This window comes from Gavialis gangeticus, unplaced genomic scaffold (genome assembly GCF_001723915.1).
Source record: "Gavialis gangeticus isolate Ggan-Ray unplaced genomic scaffold, GavGan_comp1, whole genome shotgun sequence".
In the NCBI taxonomy this organism is placed as follows: domain Eukaryota; kingdom Metazoa; phylum Chordata; order Crocodylia; family Gavialidae; genus Gavialis; species Gavialis gangeticus.
In genome coordinates this window covers 102,134,922-102,158,262 of record NW_017729025.1, presented here as the reverse complement: position 1 = coordinate 102,158,262, position 23,341 = coordinate 102,134,922, and the positions used below count along the sequence as shown (strand labels likewise).

The 23,341-nt window shown below is 43.4% G+C and overlaps 1 protein-coding gene across 3 annotated transcripts in view; it reads left to right on the top strand.

Annotated features, from left to right (window-relative positions):
* The first annotated feature begins 343 nt into the window (after positions 1-343).
* The window catches only part of ALKBH3 (alkB homolog 3, alpha-ketoglutaratedependent dioxygenase), a 41,008-nt gene continuing 18,010 nt past the window's right edge, over positions 344-23,341 (top strand). The window contains exons 1-8 of one of the 3 annotated variants that reach the window (XM_019519364.1): positions 344-451; positions 1,426-1,549; positions 6,737-6,849; positions 7,712-7,746; positions 11,066-11,113; positions 13,195-13,298; positions 15,170-15,258; positions 18,368-18,577. In XM_019519364.1, coding sequence (XP_019374909.1) covers positions 1,471-1,549; positions 6,737-6,849; positions 7,712-7,746; positions 11,066-11,113; positions 13,195-13,298; positions 15,170-15,258; positions 18,368-18,577 — 678 coding nt within the window. In that variant the 5' untranslated portion in view covers positions 344-451; positions 1,426-1,470. Of the gene's footprint in view, positions 452-1,108; positions 1,266-1,425; positions 1,550-6,736; positions 6,850-7,711; positions 7,747-11,065; positions 11,114-13,194; positions 13,299-15,169; positions 15,259-18,367; positions 18,578-23,341 lie in introns of those variants that run through there. The other 2 variants (XM_019519363.1, XM_019519365.1) reach the window with 2 other exon arrangements.

Below are 23,341 nucleotides of genomic sequence, written 5' to 3'. Positions count from 1 at the left end.
GGGGGTGCTGGATGTGCGTGGGGGAGGGGGTATCTGTTGTACGTGTGTGGGCGGGGGGACACCCGTGCGTGTGTCGCTGCCCCGGCCGAGACCGCTGCCCGTCGCGGTGGCAGAGCCGAGCCGGTCCCTCCTCCTCCAGCCACCCGGAACCTTTGCGCGGGGCCGCAGTTCGCGGGGGCGGGGTGCAGCCGGGACAGGAAGTGGCGGATGCGGGGCGGACTCGGCGGAGCGGGGCAGCGGCGGCGGCCAGGGGGGCAGAGGTGGGGCAGCCGGCGCGGGGTCCTGTGGAGCCTCCCCTGCTCCCTGAACGGGCACTCTCGGGGGCTGGGCGGGCCCGGGCTGGGAACAGGCGTCCCGGGAGACAGCAGTGTCCCGCGGCGGATCGATTGGGATTGGGGAGCCTCCTCTCGCTGCCGGCCCCAGCAGCAGACGAGCGGGTTAATCCGGGGCTGCTTAGTCTGAGATCTCGCTTGCACCGAGCAAGTGCGGGACAGGCCGTGAACGCAGGAGGCTTGAAGGGCAGGTGGCCGGGCTACTTCGCAGGCCCTTCACGTGGGAGGATGGGCGCCTCGGTCTTCCAGGCCTGAGGCTTGCTGCGAGGCAAAGCCTTCACATCTGAATCAAGCTGGGCATCTCTCTTTAGCCTGTTTATCCTGGGACATCTCAAAAGGCATCTGAGTGGATGTCCTGGGGTTGCCTTGTTGAGTCCTGCTGGAAAAACAGCGGGGGGTGGAGGATGTAGCCATGTTGGTCTAAGGACATAGTCAGGCAAGGGTCTTTGGGCGAATCTGATATCTTTTATTAAACCAACTCAAATAGTTGGACCAATTCATAGCAAGCTTTTGGGAATAAATACCCTTCATTGGGCTGAGGAAGCATCTGCAGTTGGCGTGTGCTGTGCACTCAAGCCCAATGGAAAGGGAGGTGTGTGCACACACCAATCCTGGGATGTTTCTGTTACAAGACAAATGTGGGCCCAGCTTGTCCTGAGATACACGCAACGTCAGTTCCTAGCCTCGTGGTCTGTTCGCAGACTCACCAAATTAGGCATGAGCTTTTCAGGGAGCCACAACCCATGTCATTTGTCAGACCTTTCCTTCCTCTTGCAGGGTGGGGCCTGCTGGTTTTGTCCCTGCAGAGGTGGCCGGGTCAGAAAGCAGGCCCTAGGGAGGGCCATAAGGGAAGGATCCAGTGAAGAGGAGCAGGGTGGAACTGGAACAAGGCTTTGGAGGAACAGATGTGGTTCAGTTGAGCCCTGAATCCTGGTATGGCACCCACCTGTTCCCTTAGGGATGGAGGGGATGCTACTGATCCACCCTTCAAGTGCACTGCACAGCCATTGCATGCAAGTGTTCCCATGTACCACTGCCACTTTACCACTTGGATTGAAATTGCCCAACCAACTTGTTTCTTGTATTTAACATAGCAGGTAAGACTTGGACTAGTCCAAGAGGCTGAAGAGTGAAAATCATGGATGATAAAAGACGGAGAGCCAGAGTACAGGGCGGCTGGGCAGGTCCTGTGAAGAGCAGAGCAGCCTCCCATGCAAGTAAGATCTGAGCACTCTTTATTTTGCTTCTGGCTATGTTGAACTCTTCTCCTGTGTTTTAGGCTGATTTAATGTGTTCCTCGTCTTATAGTGCTGTTCTCTTTGTACATGTATGAGAAGGGGTGTTACCTCTTGGCTGAAGCAGGGACTATAAATCAAAACAGCTGGTTTCTTTTTCTGGTTCTGCAATTAATTCTCCCTGTAGCTATTCCTTCTCTGGATTGTATTTCTTCACATGTTAAAATGAATACTGAGACCTGTGTCTTAGGCTGTCAGTGGATGCAAACCATTGTGAAATACTTGGCAAGAAGGCGCTGTGTGTATACAGTGTATGTCACTGATGGTTACCCAATTTACATATGGGCATCTGAGGTGACTGAGATAAGCGTAACAGGTTTGGTTCAAGCTTCGTAGTGGTAGCAGTGTTTGATTTTTACCTTGGTACATTTGTTATGCAGCAGTCCTGGCCCTTTCATGGGATTATTATTAAAGAATAATTTAGGCAAAAGATTTAGGGCAAGATAGTTGTTCTGTGGAGCAAGTGTATACCAAGTTTGTTGAGCGGTAGAAGAGTGCTGTAAAAGAGTGCTAAATTCTTATCCCAAGTCAAGGGCTAATTTAGTGTGGTAATGCATCATGTGATTCTCTTATCTCCACTGGAATACTGAGCAAAGTTATGATTTCCCTGAGAACTGGATACTGCGGTTAAGCTGAATTGAGCTGCCTTTAAAAAAAATAATTATGCTTATATAACTAAAATGCATTAGAGGTAAAGCAGGTAGCAACACCTATAGTTAAGGTAGCCCAATGCTTTGGGTGTTCTGGGTGTTTTATTTTTTGTTTTGTTTTTTCCTTTGCTTATAGCTTTGCCAACCTTTAATCTTTCAGAGTGAAAGTGTGTTTGAACTTCAGGCAGCTTTAAAAAAATCTTTTCCATAAATATAGTTCAGTCTCTTCTGAGGAAGAACATAGGGAAAATGGATAATTTTACTAATGTTAAACTATCCTATCAGGTGTTTGTTTGAGGAGCTTGCTTCTCTGTACATTGGGAAAAAATGTAGGAATTTGATGCATGACAGTGGTATAGTTAGAGAAGTGTCCTTTTTGCTGCCCCCTTAAAAAAGTCAAGGAGATTTGCAGAGCTAGAAGCCTGGGGAAGATGTCTGTTTGCATATGTGAGAAGCTTGCTCCTAAAATCTCTGCTCATTTCAGTATGCTTCTAGGCTCCATTCATCTTCTTTATTCAAAGGTATAGAGCTCCATAATAGCAAGGATAATTCTGCAGCAACAGCAAAAGTATCCTTTGGCCCAGGAGAAGGAAACCTGGCGAGCCTTTTACTGACTACTGCTGATAATGTTTTGTGCCAACCTTTATTATCAAGACAGTCCTCAGAACCCTGTACTGGGAAGCAGCCGAACAGAGTTCCTCAGATTCATGATGGAATAACTGAAACAGAGTGTGCGGGAGCTGGTGGGTAGAACTCGGGTCTCCAAAAATGGTACAGTTGAATCTTCTGGAATCGTCTTATCTTTCATAGTGGATGAGCCAAATTTGTATTGGACTGCTGTCTGTACCTGCTAGCCCATGTACCTGACAGCTCATGCTAGAAAGGAGCAGAGGGCCAGCAGTGGAACAGAGGATGCCTGATTCTCAGTATTTCTGTTCTATGTTTGTGTAAGCTGCTGTCAGTGTAAGTTGTTTCCCAGCTAGGCAGATCACATCAAGGATAACAGCTAACTACTCCTTTGGCTTAAACCATAGTAGACTGCTGAGAATGTCAGATTTTTACATTTTAACCGTGCTTGATAACCAGTATGGATGGAAAGGATCAGTATCTGCACATGAGTCTGAAAGGGACCTCCTAGCTCACTGAGTCTAGTTTCCTATTTCAGGCAACCACATCACATAATTACAATCAGAAACTCTTCCAGCTCTGTCTTAAAACTAGTTGAGTGCATTTGTAAGGCTGTTCCAGAACCTCACTTGAATGATAAGAAGCCTTTCAATATCTGGACAAAAGGTATTAGTGGCCAGTACATAACCATTTGTTTTTGTCAGCACTGCCCTTTAATGTAAATAAGTAGGGCTGTGCGAAACAGCTGTGTTTCAATTCGGTTTCGGAGGATGGTGATTCGTTTCAGTGTTTCAGATCACTGTCCTGTTTCATTTCAACCCCATTTTTTTGAGGCCTGAAGCACCTCTGAATCTGTTTCGAACGGGCTGCAAGGGAAGCTTTGCACAGCCCTACCCAGCCAAGCAGGACTTCACGCCTGGGACTGCAGGGCCTCAGCGAGGAGCAGGACAGGACTGTGGGTGGCTGTCCGGTGGAGGGGGAGGGTTGCTGCTCTCCGTGCAGACAAGAAGACCTCCGCACAGATCTCTGATCCTTGTCATGCTGGGTTGCAGGGCAGGGAAGCAGCGCAGAGCGGTGAGCAAGCCTGCTGGTCCCTGCCATGTGACTCAGCTCCACAGGGAGCAGAGATCTGTACTGGGGGTCTCCTCACTGCCACTGCCCGCCCTGCACTGCCCTGGCGACGTGGGGCTGCACGGGTGGGGAGCAGCAGCAAGGAGACCCTGGTGCAAATTTCTGCTCCCTGCGGAGCCAAGTTGCATGGGAGGGATTCCCCAGCCCCGAGTTTGATTCCCCAGCTCTCTGATCATTCCCCCAGCTCTTCCTGGGGAGCATGGGTCCCCAGATCTGTGCACCAGGTTTCAGCAAGCTGTCACTGCAGATGTCAATATCAGAGCAACCCTTCTTCCCGCTTTTTCCCCCTCCCTCTTAGTTTTTATTTCCCTGCAAGCCCAGTTCCGAAACTCCAGAATTCTCAGAAACATTTCCAAAATGTTTCAGAGCCTTCTTGTTCATTTCAGAGCTGTTTCGGAGCTTTCCATTTCAATTCAGATTTGGTGTTTCAGGCACCAGAACAGCCTGAAACACCTCTGAAATGAAATGGCTGCCAAAATTTTGCACAGCCCATAAATAGGTATTTTCCCTCCTTAGCATTTATAATGTATGAAATTTTCACAAAAAGAAATCCTACATTTCTACATGCTTGAATTTCTTGGTGCTTTCAGTTCAGTTCTTTTTATTTAAGCCTAAGAAATGACATATGCACAAACTATGCAAAAAAATATTACAACTGCAAAGTCAAGCATACAGCTGTTAGTAAATGACAGAACTTACATTATCTGTGCAACTTTAATTCACTGTGTATGTGTATACATTTGATACAGTCTTTAATTACTTGAACACACACTGTTTTTCCAAAGGATCCTCTGCCCCCTCCCCCCCTCCATTTAGTGTATGAGATGAAACTGCTTTGTAGCTACATGCCTTTAACTATGCATCTCAAGGAAGACCCAGGGTGTCATCCTCCTGCTGTACTTGGCCTTGGTGAGGCTGCAGCTGAAGTACTACATCCAATTCTGGACTCCACAATTTAGGAAAGACATGGAAAAGCTGAAAGTCCAGAGGAGAGCCACACGCATTATCAGAGGGCAAGAGAACAGCCCTTATGAAGACAGGCTGCGAGTTATGGTACTCTTCAGCCTGGAGAAGCACAGGCTCAAGGGTGACATGGTGGCAGCCTATAAGTACATTAAGGGGTGTGCATCAGGATCTGGGGGAACACCTGTTCACCAGAGTACCCCAGGGGATGACAAGGTCCAGTGGTCACAAACTCCTGCAAGACTGCTTTATGCTGGACATGAGGAAAAACTTCTTTACTGTCCAAGCCCCCAAGGCCTGGAACAGACTCCCCCCAGAGGCGGTGCAAGCACCTACTCTGGACACTTTCAGGAAACATTTGGATGGTTATCTTGCTGGGATCCTTTGACCCTAGCTGACTTCCTGCCCCTTGGGCAAGGAGCTGGCCTTGATGATCTTACACAAGGTCGCTTCCAGCCCTAATGTCTGTGAAATCTATTAAATCTACATCAGGGTTATATACTGTACATTAGTTTTTGTCCATAAGACCCTTGCCTTACACACTGCAGAATTTGGAAGATGTGTAGTGAATAAGGGAGGAGACTAGAAGAAGAAAGATGGTTTTATGATTAAGACTGTTGAAAAGTGCCCTGGAAAACTGGATCCTATTCCTGCCACAGTGTTTCTGTGTGGTGTTACTCAAACCTTTTAACTTTCACAAGTTGCCATAGTGTTGTTTGTAATGTGAGTGATTAATTTAGGGAAGCTGGGGTCTCATTTGCAAAGTTAATGAGCACACCCAACTACAGGTGAAGTCAATAGAAGTTGTAGTTTGAATGTATAAAGTATTATAACAATACTTACTACTTTGAAAATTCAGCCCACATATCTCAAGCTAAGCATCAAAAACTTAGTGGGCATATTTATTACTCTTGGACTTCCTCTGTTTTAGATCTCCATCTGTAAAATCAGGATAATAGCATCTGACCTCATGTAGTGTTGCTAAGATGGCTTCATTAATGTCTGTGAAGGACTTAGATGCTTGGTAACAAATGTTGTATGAAAGCCCACAAGAAGGTTAACACTTTTGTATTCAGAATAAACTTTGGATGGTGCCTAGTAAATAAGGCATCAGACCATGCAGTGAGCCAGGAAGATAAAGAACATGAGTCTGTTCCCTGAGCACTATATTGTACATTTTGAGAGGCAGGAGTCTCTTTGGGTAAAGATAGTATGCAAGTCTGTATCATAATGTGGGTGCAGGAGGGGTCTGAATTAACATTGCACAGGCCCTTGATTTCTTTCATTTCCTTAGCATTGCACGCATGACTTATTACTATAGAACTGCTGTATTTAATACACATACTTTATGAATGCCATTTGAACAGAAGCATGGCACTCTCTAAAGTCACACCTCTTAAGTTTTTTACGTCACTGTGGGCTGCAGTCTTTAATGGGTAAATCTACTGCCTTCAACTTAATATAGCAAAATATAAAGCACTGTCTTCTATGATCTAACATGTCTGCATTTAGGGTTTGTATTAAGACCACTTTTATTCAGTTTATAAATTAAGAACAAAACAAACAGTGCCTGTCCCAGGGTCCAGATGCCTTTAACAAACATTAAACACAAATCTGACTCCTCCCTAAAACTGAACAATGATGTTATCCCTAACATAAATCTTGGTTTTCCATTTTACCTACTTTGTTTGACTTTGTAGTTGGTTTGATCCTGTTTCTGTTTCTTTCTTTGCTTCAGCCCCAGAGGCTTCTCTGGCCAGGAACAATGTTACTGTGGGCACTGGGCAAGCCTGGATGAGAAGAGAGCAGCTTCCGCCAGAAAAATCGTACATATTTAAAGAATCAGCAAAGGTAAGATTTTAGATAAGTTTTCAGTAGTGTCTTGTGATGTATTGATGTGCCAAAGAAAGATTGTGCTTTAAGAAGTAGTTCCCCTTATAGGTGGTAGGCGAAAAATAAAATAGCTCATCCCAGGTTTTTGAGACTTTGCAGATGTATTGTACCTGTGGCTTACTGAAGGCTTCATGGGTTCTAAACACTTTGATTTTCGTTCTCCCCCGCCACACCCAAAAGCAAAAGTCTCAGAAAGGATTTGAATTCTGCTTTTCACTCCCTTGGTTAGGGACACTACATTGGCAGGAAAAGCAGCTGCTGAACTTTTGGGGGAGAAACATAGGATCCAAGTTGCAACCTTTGTTCTTTAATCCCTTGGCAGACCAAAGAGTAAGGTGCTCACAGAAGCAAGAAGTGAGTTCCTTATGTATCCTTGCATTCCTTAGTATTAGAGCTTGGTGGATCAGTTCCAGACTAGGAATTCTTCAGAGACACTGTGATTCCATGGGAGTTTTTCCTCATAACAGTGGGACTACATATATACAATGATATACTGTGCTGGGTGTTTTCCAAAAAGTGACAATTACATAAGAGAGAGAGGAAAGGAAGCATGCCTTGCTGGGAGAACTGCACTGATTATCAGGACAGCTGGGTGATGATTTCTGCTCTAGGCCCCAGTCATTCCCTTCTTCCTGTTTTAGTGCAATGCTGAAGATAAAACAGATTCACTCTGAGTGGTATTTCAGTGCTGAGGGACTGGTAGCAGCAGTAAGATCCAGGCCATTCTAAAAGCATAGGTATCGACATCATCACCACTTAGCTGAGAATTAACCTGTCAGTTTTTTTTATATTTAGAGGTGGTCTTCTTGCTGTCTTTCAGATGCAACGCAAAGCTCCAGAAACTCGAGTGATAGAGTGAGTATAATACTGGCTTCACTGTCTTCATTGTGGTGGATTCTCCTTCAATGGCCTGTGGTAAGACAGAGTTGAAGGATGTTCTTCATTTGTAATCGCTAGAACCGTGGGGAGAATTTTCGGTACAAAAGATGACATCCAATTTCTTGAGCTTTGGGCCTCACCGATATTCTGTGTGGTAGAGTTAAAGGGTGTTACATCTGTTTTACTGTGTTCATATGAACCAGGAAGAAAGAATAGCTGGGTTTTGTGAGGTTAAGTTGTGAGAGGAGTTATACTTGGTGCCTTTAGAGATGCACATTGATGATAAAGTTGCACACAGAACTATATTCCACCCTCTTTATTCTTTTGTTGTTACAAGCCTGAAGCACAGACACAAAACAACATTGCAATACCTGCTCTTAGGCTGGGTGTATTTGGAGACTTCTACTGGAAGGTTATAATCCCAATTCAGATGTGGTATCTCCAGATGCTCTGCCTTTCATTCAGTGAGAACTAGACCAGCAGCCTGATTAACGCATTGGTCAGATTGTTAGTGTTGGTGATGAGGATGAGATGACTAGTCATAAATTTAATAAATTTATGTTGCCATATGTTTATTGTCAACTCTCCTTTGATTAACATTTTATCAGGAATAATTCCTGGTATAAACTATACCAGAAATTGCCAACCGAAATCCGAGATTTCTTGATATTAGAGCAGCTGCAGTGGCAGTCAGAAATTAGCAACCCTACATATAAGTCAAGTATCAGGGATAGCAAGTCAAACACCATCTACAATGAGGGCTGAAGAACTGCTGTAACTGTTAGTGAATATTGCTGACTGATAATGAAGTTGGGTGTTTATCTGCTTTAGACCATTGATCACCTTAAAATATGAGACGGATTTGTTTCCTGGTATACTTAGACCTATGTATATTTGACCGTGTTCTCCTCAGATTTGTTTCATGTCTGATTATACTGAAAGAATATCCTTAATGCTCAGTACCCCAGAAATAAGTTTCTGATTCAATTTGTAAAATATTGGCAGTTGTTCCATATTTCTTACAAAGTGTTTCAATTTCCTGATTGGAGAGTGTTTTCTCTGCACTTTTAAGGACAATACTAGAATAGGAATTGGTGAATTGGAGATCACAGCCCAGGGTACACAGGTAACCTTATGTTCCTAGGTGTGGTTGGGAAAATAATTCCACTTAATGTGCAGACAGTTTTCTGTCCAAGTTTGCTGCAAAATCATTGCTTTGGGAATTTACTAAGTAGTGTTTCACCAGAGGTACTTATGGAAGCTGCAGTAAAACGAGATATTTTCAGTCTGTTTATCAAAGCTGCTCAGTTTCTATGTCAGAGCAGGGACAATAACATCATAAAGCCAGGAAGATACAGCTGTATTCAGAGCACATTTGTACATACAGCATTTTAAAAAGTGCGTTAATGGCTCACAGGCTGCAGTGCTGCACAGATCTTACAGGGTTACTTTGTTACTCAGGCCTCTAAAACATGTTCTGAATGCAACATTCAGCACTCATTTCCTACAATGTTACTTTTTTCACTATGGTATAGACAGGCTTATAGACCATCCTCTCTGTGCAGTAATTGTGCAACACAGATAAAAGCCCCTGTCCTGAAGAGTTTACATTTGAAAACCAGAGCATGAGCTAGCTGACAAATAAAAGACCTGGGAGTCAAGAGAGTTAGATTCTATTCTATGTTCTATTATTGACTCACTCTCTAGCTTTGGGCAAGTGTCCTCAGTTCTCTTTGCTTCATTCTCTTCTTTGTAAAATGAGGATGATGATATCTTCCTCAAAGGAAGCTTAATTAATTATTTTAAAATATTCTGATTGTTGGATAGCAGGTGTTCTAGGATATCACTTTTACTTAGTAGGAAAGGCATTAGCAGATACAATATAAAACATCACTACTGGAGAATGTGGGTACGAAATTAAAAATGGAAGGAATGTCTTGCAGTGGAGGTGGGTTCAGGGAGGAGGGCTTGTAGGTGTCGCTGGGCTAAGAAGCTGTTCTAGGTGGATGAGACAGCATGTGGTTCACAGCAAATGCAGGAAACAAAGGCAGCAGTCAGGAGAGAAGCTCAGGCAAATCTTTGAAAGGCAAATACTAGTATTTCTCAGCCATGCACCTGGCAACTGATGGAGCACATTTTATCCTGTGTACCACCTGTGGCAGTTAAATATTGTTTTCAGATATGCGGCATGGAGCACTTTCTCTAACATGGTATTTATTTTGCTGTGCTAGCTAAAATGAGGGTGTCAGCCTTCTGATCTTTTTCAAACAAAATCAGGCTATATATGACTCTAGTAACAGGTTTCCCTTAATTTATGCGGGTTCTTTATATGCAAATTTGCTCTTATGCGATGAGCATATTTAGACGTATAATTCATTATATAAAAGGTAAATTCACTCTTATGCAATCAGCATAGATGCCCGCCCCCCGCCCAAGCAGGTAAGTCTGTGGGGGGAGGGGAAAGGGCTGTGGCCCCACTCACCCAGCTCTGGCTGCAGCGGCCCTGGGAGTGGCCAGCGCCAGCTGCCTACAGCCGTTATGGTGCACTGTGCTACACCTGTCGTCCGTGTCCCATCCCACCCCACCCCACCCTCCGTCTGGGGCTTCGCTTGTCTGCACTCACCCCACCCCATGCTGGAGTGGCCCTGGGAGCAGCCAACACCAGCTGCCTGCACCAGGGCACAGTGCAACCCAGCAGCTACAGGCAGCTGGCATCAGTCGCTCCTGGGGCCACTGCAGCTGGGGCTGGGGTGAGTGCCGCTCTGTTCCCTCTGCTTTGCTCCTTGTGTAGCCCCAGGAGCAGCAGCCCTCCCCCAGCCCCTTTCCTAGTCCCAGCCTCCCTCCCTCCCTCCCTCGCCACCATGGAAACCTATCCCTCTTTGTTGCATTGTAAAGTGGGTTCACTTTACGTGAATTCAATTTATGCACTGTTCTCCGGAAATGCATGTACCACATAAATTGAGGGAAACCTGTATGTAGTTGGAAGAAATATGGGACCCCTGTTACTGTCTCTGGAGCCCATGAGCCTTGTGTGGAGCATTAAGCCAGTAGGGAATATTTCACAGGCAATGTGATTAGACCAGCTGAGGTTTGAGTTTATTAGGTCAGGCAACAGACTACTTCAGAGACATCTCTGACATTCTGCTTCTTCCTGGTCAGTGTAGTTATTGCATGGTCCTTAGACTACTGTCCCTAACCTAAGCTTGCATATGATTCTAAGTGATACCTAGGCATACATTTGTATCATTAGTTGTATTTTATTCACCTTATAGTTATTTGTTGTCCATGTCCTCAGCAAACAGGGCCTCTATGAGATCAGCACATCACCAACAGGAGCATCTCGGTAAGTGAGTTAGATTTTTTTCCATTGCTTTGGTTGCTGCAGAGTAATGCAGTGGCAGTCAGTTTTCTGAAAACCATGGTCATTTGGGATTTCGGTTCTGGCGCAGATATTTTGCCTCTAATGCATACTTTATGTAAGTTGGCTTGGGGTGGGAAATTTGCCTGCTAATGCATCAAGCAGCAGTGATGTGGTTAATTCTGGGCAGCTGGAAGGAAGTTAAGATTCCATTGCTGCTGCAAGTAAAAGTGAACCTATACAGATGAACTGCGCATACTGCTTCTAATGTTGTCCCCTGCAGTAGAAAAGTGACCCTCATGGTGGGCAACCACTTTTTAACTACATTAATCCCTGCATGATCTTGGAATCACCACAATTGGGCTGTTCCTTGGAACAGAATTCCCAGTGGTGCATGGCATCTTCCCATCTGATTTACTGAGGTAGCACTTCCTTCTGACCTGATTTTCTAATGTAAACCATGAAAGAATACATCAGTCTGCCAGTAAGAAAGTCTAATTTAGTCTAAATGCTGGCCAGGAGCATTTCCTGACTAGAAAAGGCCAGCTGGTAGCATTGTGGTCCAGGATACCTGCTATCTTCAGCTGGAGAAAACCAGTTAAGCTGAGGCCATCTTGACTGTTCCAGAGAGTAGTAAAGCTTTTTCAGGCATTTCCTCTCCCTTTTAGCTAAGTCCATGGTGCCCAGACTTCCAGCCCTGAAGGCTGGATGAGTGGCATGGGGTTAGTCCATGGCTAGATAACTGCCCCTTTCACCTGTGTGGGGTTGATCTACATGTGTAACCCCATGTGCACACATCCAGCTGGCCCACCCAGCTCCTCACTGGTCTAGAAACTTGGCAGCAGGAGAGCATCAATTAACACTGCCACCACTCCCCTGCTGCCATTTTTCTGGACCTGTAGGCAGCCCTACAGGCCAGATGACAGCTCAGCGGGCCAGAGGTTAAGCACCTCTATCCTAAGTGAATGCTTCATAAAGGTTATTCCTAAAACACCCCTTTCTTTAAAAACTGTTTCTGTGTAATTTACAAAGAATGTCTTGAGATTTGTCCTTTTCTCATTAGATAGAGATTTGGGAACAACAGGACAGTAATGATTTGTGCCTTTACTGAATATGTGAGAGGGATGTTGTAACCATGAAGGTCCAGAAATTATGTGAGAGGCAAGGATTTCTCAGGATGACATCTTTTGTTGAACTGACTGTGCTGTTACTGATTCTCATTTATTGCATGAGTTATTTTCTGGGAGAGAGTAAAGACAACTGTGCTTTCTTCTTCTGTCTGAACATTATAGGTCTAATTCTGCTTAACTTTTTCTCCTTGTGCATCTGCAGTCCAAGTTGTGACCCAGTGATTTGCTACCCCACCGTGTAACTAAGTGGGAACAACTGGGGCAACAGTCCTAGGTGCCACCTTTGTGGCAGAGCGCACAAAAATAGCCGCTACTGTGGCAGCAGCTGACCACACTATCTTTCACCAGCACTGCCCTGAGTGTAAACCTATCCTGCTGTGCCTCTTGTGACCTAATAGGGAAGCCAGACTCTTTTCTCCAAACTGGTGCTTTTCTGTGGGAGAATATGTCCATGCTTCATCCATAGACTTTGCTGTATTCAAAAGAAAAGAGGCTAAATATGTTTAACTTGCTTGAAAATACTGGAAACACAAGCAAGGGATAGGCCCTGATTCATCAAAAGTATTATGTATATGCTTTGTTTTAAGTACACAAAGAGCCCTTTGGTTTAATTGCTTTGTTGGATCAAAGCCTAAAATATTACTGCTTCAATACACTTTATAACCAAAAGCTGCTAATTTTGTAACTGCCTCTAAGTAAAGGGTGCTTTCTGTCCCATTCGCCAGCCAGAAGCAGAAGCACCCAAAATCACTGGTCACTTTTGGAAATCTTGGCCTATTTCTTCAAGAAGTATAACTGCCTTTAAATGCAGTCCCACATTATCTGCTGACAACTGCACTAGTAACCCTTGATATTAGAGGATTTCACCAAACCTAAGTCTAGGAACAGTGTATGTTGCTTTCTTTCTCTATTTAATCTGTAACTATTCTGTACTAGCATTAATTTGATTCCTGGATTTATTGACTCCAAAGAAGCAGACTGGATGTTTGAGCAGCTCCTTCAAGAGATACCTTGGGGGCAGAGAACTCATATTAGACAGGGTAAGTGTGCCATGGTTCTTAAGGTCTCTGTCTTCACTCCTGCTGTGCCACAGTCCTTGGGTTTGCTTTTCATTGAAATTAATTCTTCCCACTTCTTCCCTGCCCCATTTCAGTTTTTCAGATTCGTGTCTAGAATAATGCTGCCCGATTTCAGATATCTGATGAAGCATAACTTATTTGCCTTACTTACAAGCAGGGCTCCAAGTCCTAAAAGAAAGGGAAAATTGTCCTTATTTTTTAAAATCCTCTGTGAATTTGAATCTGCCCCCCCACACACAAACCATTATATCTATAGTTATCTTCCTCCTGCCTCCTAAATTTCACTCTGCCTCCTAACATTCATCTCTGTTTTCTCCCTTCAGTCTCTTGATTGATGTTGCCAGACCCTCATTCTTTCCATATCCTGCCCTCCTGTGATAGTTTCCCTCTAACCACTGCATCATCTCTCTCACTTACATAGATTCTCAGCAAATTTATCTTCTCCCTTGTCTTTTCTTATCCAGGTTACTTCTTCTGCTAAACTAATAATTTTCTCAAGTGTTTTGATTGTGGTTTTTATATAAAAGTCATTCTCAACATTTTATTTAATCCAAGGCACAGCTGAGTTTGCAGTAAGCAGATGAAGCACCTGTTGTTCCAGTTTTGTTCACTAAGGGGCACCCATGTTATTTCATAGCCTCTGTTCCTTAGTGCTGGGCATCAGATTATTAAGATTATCTAGCTGGTATAAAAGAGGCACAGAGAACCCTGTTCTTAGTGCTGTCAAATGCTTCATGCAAACCTGCTCAAATTTTGCCTTTATTGAGCTGCAAGAGTGAATGCAGATTGGAAAGTGACGCCTGTGAAATCCAGGAAATAGCCATTGGGCTAATTCTGCCTCAGTCTGAAAGTGTTTTTACCATGCTTCAAAAGTACACCATTACCAGAGATGTACTAATCTGGCCTGGCTGCATACCTTAAACTGTCTCACTCTTCCCTAAAACTGATGCTGGTATATTAAGCAGCAGTGTATGAAAGCAAAACAACCCAGAACTACAACTGAGAGTCCATGTTGGGCCTCACCATTGAGGCTGTCACAATAGCTTGGCCTGCTGGGGTCAGATATTAGGCTGAGAAACTTAATATATCTTTAAGGGTCTAGGAATACATTAATTTAATTGAGATCTGAGAAATTTTACCTTGGATCCCACACATTGCATGGCCTGCTCTGCATGTGTGGCATGGCAGGGCATGCTGTTTTTGGCATCTGGTATAAAGTTCCTCAGATTCCATTACACATCTGACTGCAGAGGAGCCATAGCTTGGAGACCCAGACCTTGATGCCTGGACTTTTAAAATGCTTGCTGGCAAGCCTGACGTTAGGGAAGCAGTTCCACAGTGCTGGGCTGCATGGCGCACCTTTTCAACATGCTTGGCTGCATGTGGGTGTGCAGAACCGTAGATCAGGGAGCAGCTTCCCTGTTTTAGGCTTCTGTTCTGGCAGCTTCATGGTACACATTCAAATTAAAGTATAGTACAAACCAGCCACAATGATGTTTCACATCATATGTTCAGGTCATAAATTGCTTACACGTGTAGCATGTTACAATTTATGGTGTGATTAACATGTTAATCATGCCATAAATATAACTCCTGCCAGGGCCTAAGGTTTGGCTCCCATTCAGAGATGTAAGAGTAGGTCTGCTTATCCTTGTTCCAGTGGCTGCTCTTTGTAGATTTGAAGTGGTTTGTTAAGCTTCACCTTTTAATTGTGAATGAGTTATTGTTTTTTTGACTGTCACCTGCAAGAAACTTCTTCACAAGTCTGTACTTTCACGTCCCTGCCTGCTTGATATTAGAGTTGTGAAATCTTCTAATTTTTCTTTATCTAGACCTGTCTTTTGAGGAGCCCAGGCTTACATCTTGGTATGGGGAGCTTCCTTACACTTACTCCAGATTAACGATGAATCCAAATCCTCATGTACGTATTAATTCACTTGTGACTTAGTACCAGCAAAAAAGCTTTTAAAAAGTCCTGTTGACAAACATTTTCTTGGTGATCTGATTTATGATCACCAGAGGAGGCTAGTGCCATATCTAAAACTCCATGAAGGAAGTATTATTCCTGAATATATTCAGCCCTGTAAAAAAAGCATTCAGAGGAGTATAAACTAATGGTTAGAAGGAAGGGTCTGGGAGTTATCAGTCCTGAGGTCTATCCCCTAGTTCTGCTGTGGAGAGACCATATGACTTTGGGCAGATCTTTTAACCTCTGTGCGCTTGGTTTTATCCATCTTTTTATCCATTTTTATGATGGTTGTTATGTGACTTCATAGCATCATATGGTTGTTGTGAGGCAGAACTAATGACTGTAAAGATACAGGAATATGGATAATGAAAACGGATAAGCTCCTTTTCATAAACATTTAAAATAAACATTTCTACAGCTGAATTTGGGTATATCCTCATCCTGTTTGCGAGTGCAATGAGATTAGCATGTGACTTGCCTACTCAATTACACCAGATTGTACTATATAATTTCCCACGCCATCTTGCTGTTTTGGGAGAGTCAGAAGCCTTTCTGATTGACTTGTTGACTTTTTGTTCATGCTCAGTCACTCTCTCTGGCTTCCAACTTGTCGTCTCCTTAGCCTGTCTCTAGATGTTGCTTTGTTTGGAATTTCCATGGCAGTAGACTGCGATGTCCTAACCATAAATTAAGAGTAACTAGTGAGAGCAGGGTTCTGTGAGAGAGAGTGTGTTGCAGTCTCAGATATCATAATTGCTGCCAAGGAAAGATGCCTTGGAGCATAGCAGAGTTTGAAGGAAATGTTTTTTGCCTAGAATATTTGAATAAGCAATCTGAGATGTGAGGATTTTGCAGTCACTTTAACAGCCTTGTGAAGCATACATCATTTACAGCAGAAAAGCATGCAGCCCATATACGTGTTAGTAAACTAATTTTTCTAGAAAGTATGGGTGGAGGCTGAGTGACAATACCATATAGTGCCATTCAGCAGTGGTTTGAACCCGTCCCTGATAAAGCTATTGCTGCTTAGTTTTGCTCTATGGTATATGAAAGAAGTTGGTAGTTACAGTCCAGAGCACAGTTTGGACTCACCGAGCCCCTGTTCTTACCAAAGAGAGACGGATTGAAATTATCACGTAGACAAAGATGATAGACACTTGTCCCTGCTTGCTCGAGATGAAGTATATTGGTGGGGACGTGTGAGAGGAAATTCGTCCTGCCACTGTTTTTGCTGTTCCTGTTCCCTGAACAAATGGAAGCGATCCATCTTCAGGACTGACAATATGACACCCTCCTTTTCTGTACCTGTTTTGCACAGGTTATTTTCCCAGCATTACTCCACACCAGGTGGTGTAAAGCCCACATCATTTTAGTAATACCCAACTGGCAGAGTAACAAAAAGTAGCCCTAAGATCAAGGTTGTTTAGGAAGTGTTGTTTAGAGTCCAGGTTTGCCACACCTAAGGACCTCTGTGTTGGAGTTTTAGAAGTAGCATCTCATTTCCTTTAAAAAAAAAAAAAAATACTAAAAGTTGTGTTAAGAACTTGAAATTTTCCCAGATGTCATACACGTCTAGTGGTTATATGACTTACAGAGTTAGAAGAATCCTTCCTGGTAAACAGTGAAATATTTGGTAACATAATAACCTTTCATAACAAAATGGCTTTTACTTACTGTTTACTGACAGCAGAGTTTCCATTGAATCACACGTTTACCACCTGAGGAGGTAGCCACTGGGAAATGTTAAAGTGGGAATGGAAAGAATCCAATAATAGTCAGCCACTTGCCAGCAAATGCTGTTAGCAACTCTTGCTGAGCCCTCTTCTGCCAACTCATTTTGTATTCCTCACAAACTATAATCTTGGACATCCATTGTTTTTTTTCCCCCTTCAGGCAATCCACTTGTTAAATGTGACATTTAAATGCAGTAAATCTCCATGGATTGCAAGCTATTTTTATACATAATTATTAGCATAATTATTCATCTCATTATTGAGGTGGCTGAACTAGAAATACCTAAGATGGAAAAGACTGTTGTGTTGCATAGCCAGCAAAGTTGAGAGAGAGAAGAAAACTGGTAAACATGGAGAAGAAAATGGTCTTGTAATTAGGAGTTTCAGCTCCTCATGTCTTTCTCTAAGTTATATTCCGTCCTCTAACAATGATATATTGTGAGACCTTGAATCAGTCTGTTAAATTCTGCTTCAAAGTTTCCACTTGTGTAATTGAGGATAATCATGATTTAGATCTATCTTATACTGGGGGTAGAAGCATAATTAGTATTTCAAAGTAGTGTGCGATCCTCAGATGAATGGCACAATGTTAAGCACATAGGATCTTCGTAATTGCTGTAGACTCTGAGCATGGAACAATGTTAACAATGCAATAGCTGCGGTTTACAGAGGCTGAGAGCTACTTATTTCATGAATTGCTGAAAACATAAACAATTGACATTGAACTTAAAACCCAATAGAAAGATGAATTGGATTCTTTAAACTGTACTAATAGACCTGGGAATGGAGAGCCATGCAGTGGCAGTATTATGCAAGTTCTTGCCTTTTACTGCTGTAGACAGCTTCAGATTCAGTGTGCTATTTAGCTACCAGTTCAAGTTGCTTCAGTGTCTTTTAGTGTAGGCATTAAGTAGCCTTCCATCTCTGTTCATCACCCATAGTGTTTACTCAGAGGCCTTGGAGCAGATATAAGTTTCTCTGGTTTTTCCATTTCACTTATATTGTTATGAGAAGCCAGATTGCCCTAAAGGGCTAGAATGGCTTTCAGACACAGTCAACACAATCCTGTGGAGAAGAGCTACATCTCTACTGCTCCATGGAAGTATGTACAGGAAAAGGTTGGGGCAGCCTGGGGTCAGTTGGCTTCATATAATATATGCTGTTTTTGTCACGCATGTAACAAGAATAGTGGCCTTTGTTTTTTCTCCACCATGAGTGGTTTGGTTTTTTTAACCTTTGCTTCTCCTTTTTGATCCTCTGTTCTGGAGACTTTGGCCATCTCTGCACTGTATTTTCTTTTCCCTTTGACTTTTTTTCACTGATTGCAGTGGCACCCTCTGCTGACCTCATTGAAGAAGCACATTGAAGAGGTCACCAGTCACACCTTCAACTCTCTCCTTTGCAATCTGTACCGAAATGAGAAGGACAGCGTTGACTGGCACAGTGATGATGAGCTGTCACTGGGGAGAAATCCTGTCATTGCCTCACTCAGTTTTGGTGCTACACGGGTTTTTGAGATGAGGAAGAAACCCCCACCTGTAAGTGTACTCTTTCCCCCCCCCCCACATTCTTGTCATTTACAGTAGAGGTCCGCAACTTTTTGCCACCATGGGCTGGAGTTTGCAACCTGCCTGCTGCTTGGGGCCACAAATCTCTGCCTTCCGTCTCAGAGCCCCCAAGCTGCCTGCATTTACCCTTGCTGCAGATACCTGGCTCCTCTGCAGCAAGAGTAACCACTGGCATGAGACAGCAGCAGGGAGGACTGTAGAGGGGGATGCTGCAAAGGGGTGGACGACACAGTACAACTGCATTCTGCCTAATCCTTTGTGCTGTATCCAACTTCTTCATGGGCTGGATTCAGCCCATGGACCATGAGTTGCCAGCCTCTGATTTTGAGCATGAACCTGGAGGTGTAGATGATAGTGCAAAAGTCCCATTAGCATTAATATAAGCAATATTGTTCCCTGTGTTTGGGAATCCATAGATTTTTATAGTAACATAGTCTGTTTCATCCACAGTAACCCCCAAACTTATTGTAGGCCTCATAGAATAAATTCCACATTACTTAAATTATAAGATGACCCCATGTTTTCAGGTTCAGATTTAGGAAAATCAGCCTTTTCCTGAATATAAGTTGCTAACTATAGAGAGATGCCCTAAGAAAATCCCTGAGAGCAATCAAATAACCCAGGGAAATACCCAAAAGAGATTAAATACACTAAAAATGCTTAAAGCACCTACAGTGAAAACAAATCTGCTTGATATTTTTATTTCATGTGCAAGAATCCTGCAAGTACAAAAGTCAAGATTGCTAGGGGTCTGATGGTAGGGTATCTCCATGTATAAGTTGAGTGTGTTTGAGGGTTTTCCTTTTAAAGGTTTGTTTGCATGAAAAAAAATGTTGCCTTATAATTGAAACAGTATGGTGCAGGAATTAATTTTTCTAGCTCTGAAATGCAGCTACTTCTGGGTAAGAATGTAACAGCTGCATAACAGTGCTCAGCCCTAGAGCATGTAGTGAAAACTCATCTTGGGGACTCCCGTGACCAGGATAGCAACCTTCCCAGTTAGCTAGGGATGAGTCTGGCATTTGGAACAAGCATTCCCATGGAGTGAGCACATGGACAGAAAGGGGCCGTCATCAAGTAAGCCTGCAACAGACTTACTGACAGAGAACTACATATTTTTATAACCAGTTAAATGATGTCAAGGCTGTAAAATTTGGGGGTCAGAAGCAGCTCCAGTGGAGTACCTGTATGCAAACAACTTGGCGCAAGTCACATTCTGGCTCTGGTGTCTGTTAGGATTGAGAGAGAATGAACAAGGGAGAATGAGGGGTGGGGGAGATCATTCTAATTTTTTCTCTGATGCCAAACTACTACATCATACTACACAAACTAAGTAGCTGTCATTGCTTGGGTGGGACATATCCCTGGAAAGCCCCTGATCCTGTAGAAAATAGTGTTGATGATTCAATAGATAGCACTTTCTCATCTAAGTCAGTGCTGTGTTAGGGAGTACTGTACATTCAGAAGGGCTGACTTTCCAGTTGAGCTGCAAAACTGAAATCCTGACTATGTGTGGCATCCTGGATTCCATAGTACATGAGTGAGAGCAAGAGCAACAGCCTGGTAGCTGGACCATATTCTGACTGAGCACTTAGTCTGCCACCACAGGCTGTATCCCTGCCTGCCTTTCATTAGGCAGTGTTACTGTTATTGTGTATTCCTAAACTGCTGTTGCATTTCAATTGTAAGAAGAATGTGTTGTATATCATTCCCAAATGACCATAAAGTGCTTTGCCATGAAGTGTGTTTTCTACATGTAAAATGCTGCTGTTGACTGAATCAACTGAAGCAGAAAGACTTTTTGAAAACAACTCAGTTCTAAAGGAAAAATGCTTTTATTTACTTCAAGGAGGTAGGGTACTAAAAGCTGCTCTTCAGTAAGTTCTCTTCAACCATTTTGTAGTGAACAGCTATGTGTTAGGGCAGGAATTTTACATTAGTCATATTTCATATTCATTTTCTTCCCTTGACCTGTTCCTGAGTTTATTATTCCTCTGATGCTTGAGCAGGTGAGGTCACACAGACTGGTACTTTACATCAGTGTCCACAGTATTTGTAAGTGCCACTGATGCTCTGATGACAAGATTGAGCCATCAAGAAAGTTGGTTCCTCCAGGAAGCTGTTATTGGTGCCTGGATTAATTTCTAGATGTACGGATGTCAGTGTGGATGTGGAAGTTGGGTTGGAAGCTAGTGAAATTCAGTGTAAACTATGTAGTTTCCTTTTAAAATTTGAACACAATATCCTAAATACATACAACTGCTGAGCAAAGCTGCCATTCTGTCTTACTTTGTAACTTCTGGAAGCTGGTGTCCTGGGGAAAAGGGGAGAAGGCAGACCCTGCTACGCCAGTTTGGCCATGTCCTTTAACCTAGGTAGCACAGTTTCTTATGCTTTACTCCAAATTGTGATTTCCTTATAGACACATCCTTTAAGCTTCCTTTACTATTTTTATCCTAAGGCTTCTGACCAGCTGTAAATGTGGAGTATTCCTTTGGCTTTTAAATGAGGGTATTACTGGCAAGGTTAGTTGCTGGAAAAGTACTTCGACTGTTTACTTCTTAGAAGCAGATCACAACATCTTCCTTACATCTCCTGTTTTTTCAGCCCCTTGTCAGCATGTCTGCCAAAGATCTGTTGTGCAACTTGTCTGTCAGGCTGATCTGAAACAGCCATGAACTTGGAGCACATTTCATGACCTGTGTTCTCAGAGAGGTTGGAGCTGGAGTATATAAATATACTAGGAGCACTGTTCTGTCTCTTTATTGAGCCATTCACGTCAATGACTGATATGGTTAAGAATGTGAAGGAGATTCCCTATAAACGCCCTCAGCGTATTTAGAAGCGGCCTTCTCAGAAGCTCCCCATACTAGATATCAGCTCAATGGTCAGTACTTTTATAGAGGTTCAGCTTAGCTGTGAAAAGGGAAGTCTGAATAAATTTGAGTTCAGATAACTGAAAAACAGCTAGAAGATACAAGAATCAACTTCTGTGTTATTGTAACTAAGATCAAGCCAGGTTTGCTGGAGACCATTAGGTAACTTTTTGGTAAGAAGTGAAGTAGACAAGTTTCTACTGCTTATTTTAGTTTAAGGAAAAGGCTGTTTGGCCTTTACCAGGTTGCGCCCACCTGGCCCAACAGAGTAGCTTGTGAGTTAGATTGTGTTGTGCTGTCTGGTATGCCTACAGAGGAGAACTTATTTGGGGATGCTGTCAGGAATCCTCTCTGCCATATTATGAAGCAATGGACTATAGTGAGTAAATTTTCCAGACCTGTATATGTGGAAATCTACTGAAACATCTGTGATAGATAAAGAAATAAACAAGCAACAGGAAAAAAAACTTGTTGTTTGCTCCTAATATACAGGGGGATAGAAGGATGACTCAGTGAAAAAATAGGACAAAGGCTTTTTCCAAATACTGGACTGAAATGTATTTGATTAATATGGCGTATTCTTCTGATCTGAAAGTATAGTACAGTGGAAAAGGAGGTTTGCTTAGCTAGTAATTTTTTTTTTGGTGCACAAAGGTTACGATGCTTTTGCTACGTGTGCTCACTGGGTGAGTTTATAGATTTATTAGCCAATTGCCCATCACGAGTGACGGAGCATTTCAGGGAGTGTTTACATACCCCCACGCACCCACCCCCTGTTCACCCTCTGGGGCTGGCCATGTAAACAGTCCCTCTGCTGCTTCCACCACCTCCAGCTTCCAACGCCACAGTTCTCCCTCCCCCTGCCTTTCCACCGCCTGGAGCAGCGGGGCTTACCTGCCTCCCTGCCTGAGGAGGTGGAGTCCACGCAGCCAATCACTGCTGGCCCTCTGGGCTGCACATACACAGTTGCCCAAAAGTATTATGGACAAACAGACACACACAGACAGACAGACAAAGCCCTTTATTACATTAGAATTTTGGCCAAGGCAGATCAGGCGAAACCACTTAAAATTTTTTGGCTAGCTCTATTTTATATTTATAAGGGGGAAGAGAGAATTCTTGGAGGCTCCTGGCTAAACTTTGGTCCAAGCTAGAATGTTTTAAGGTATAATCCACAGATCCAAGGTGACCTTTGAGTGGTTTAACATAAAAAGCATTCAGGCACAGGATTACTGTTTAAGTTGAATGTTTTTTACAGTGCATTATACATATTCTTTGCAAATTCCAAAAACTGGTATTTTGACTAACCTACAGTTTTCCTGAGAACTTGCTCTGATGCCCGAAGCTCTGCAAAGCGGGAGTTGCAGGAGCCACTGATGGAAATTATAGCCTTTCAAAAGTACCATCAAAGAAGTAATTTTCATATTTTAATGTAATGTGCTATCCTCATTTCCTTCAGGAGAAGATACAGAAGTGGCTTCAGGCATTTGGAGTCTGATTGTGCTCTGTTCAAAAGCAAGTTACAGGTCAGAGAATTTAGTCCAGGAAGGAGAAGGGGAATTCTGATTAATAGGCACAAGCATCCAATCCCAGTATTGTTTGTCATCTCTTAATTTAGGGCACAGACAGAAGTGTAGCTCCCCACTGTAACTGAGAAGGCTTTGCAGGAAGTGATCTGGACCTCCTGGAACAAACAGAAGTTCAGTGTTGGTTCCAGGGTGGGGGAGATAATCTAGCTGGTAGCTGGGAGCCTACAGCCTGTTTCCCCTAGCACCAGCTGCTCCTCTCTCCCAGCCTGTCCTTGTTTCAGAATGGGATGCGGGGGGGAAAGGAGCAGATTGGATTCCATCATTTTTAA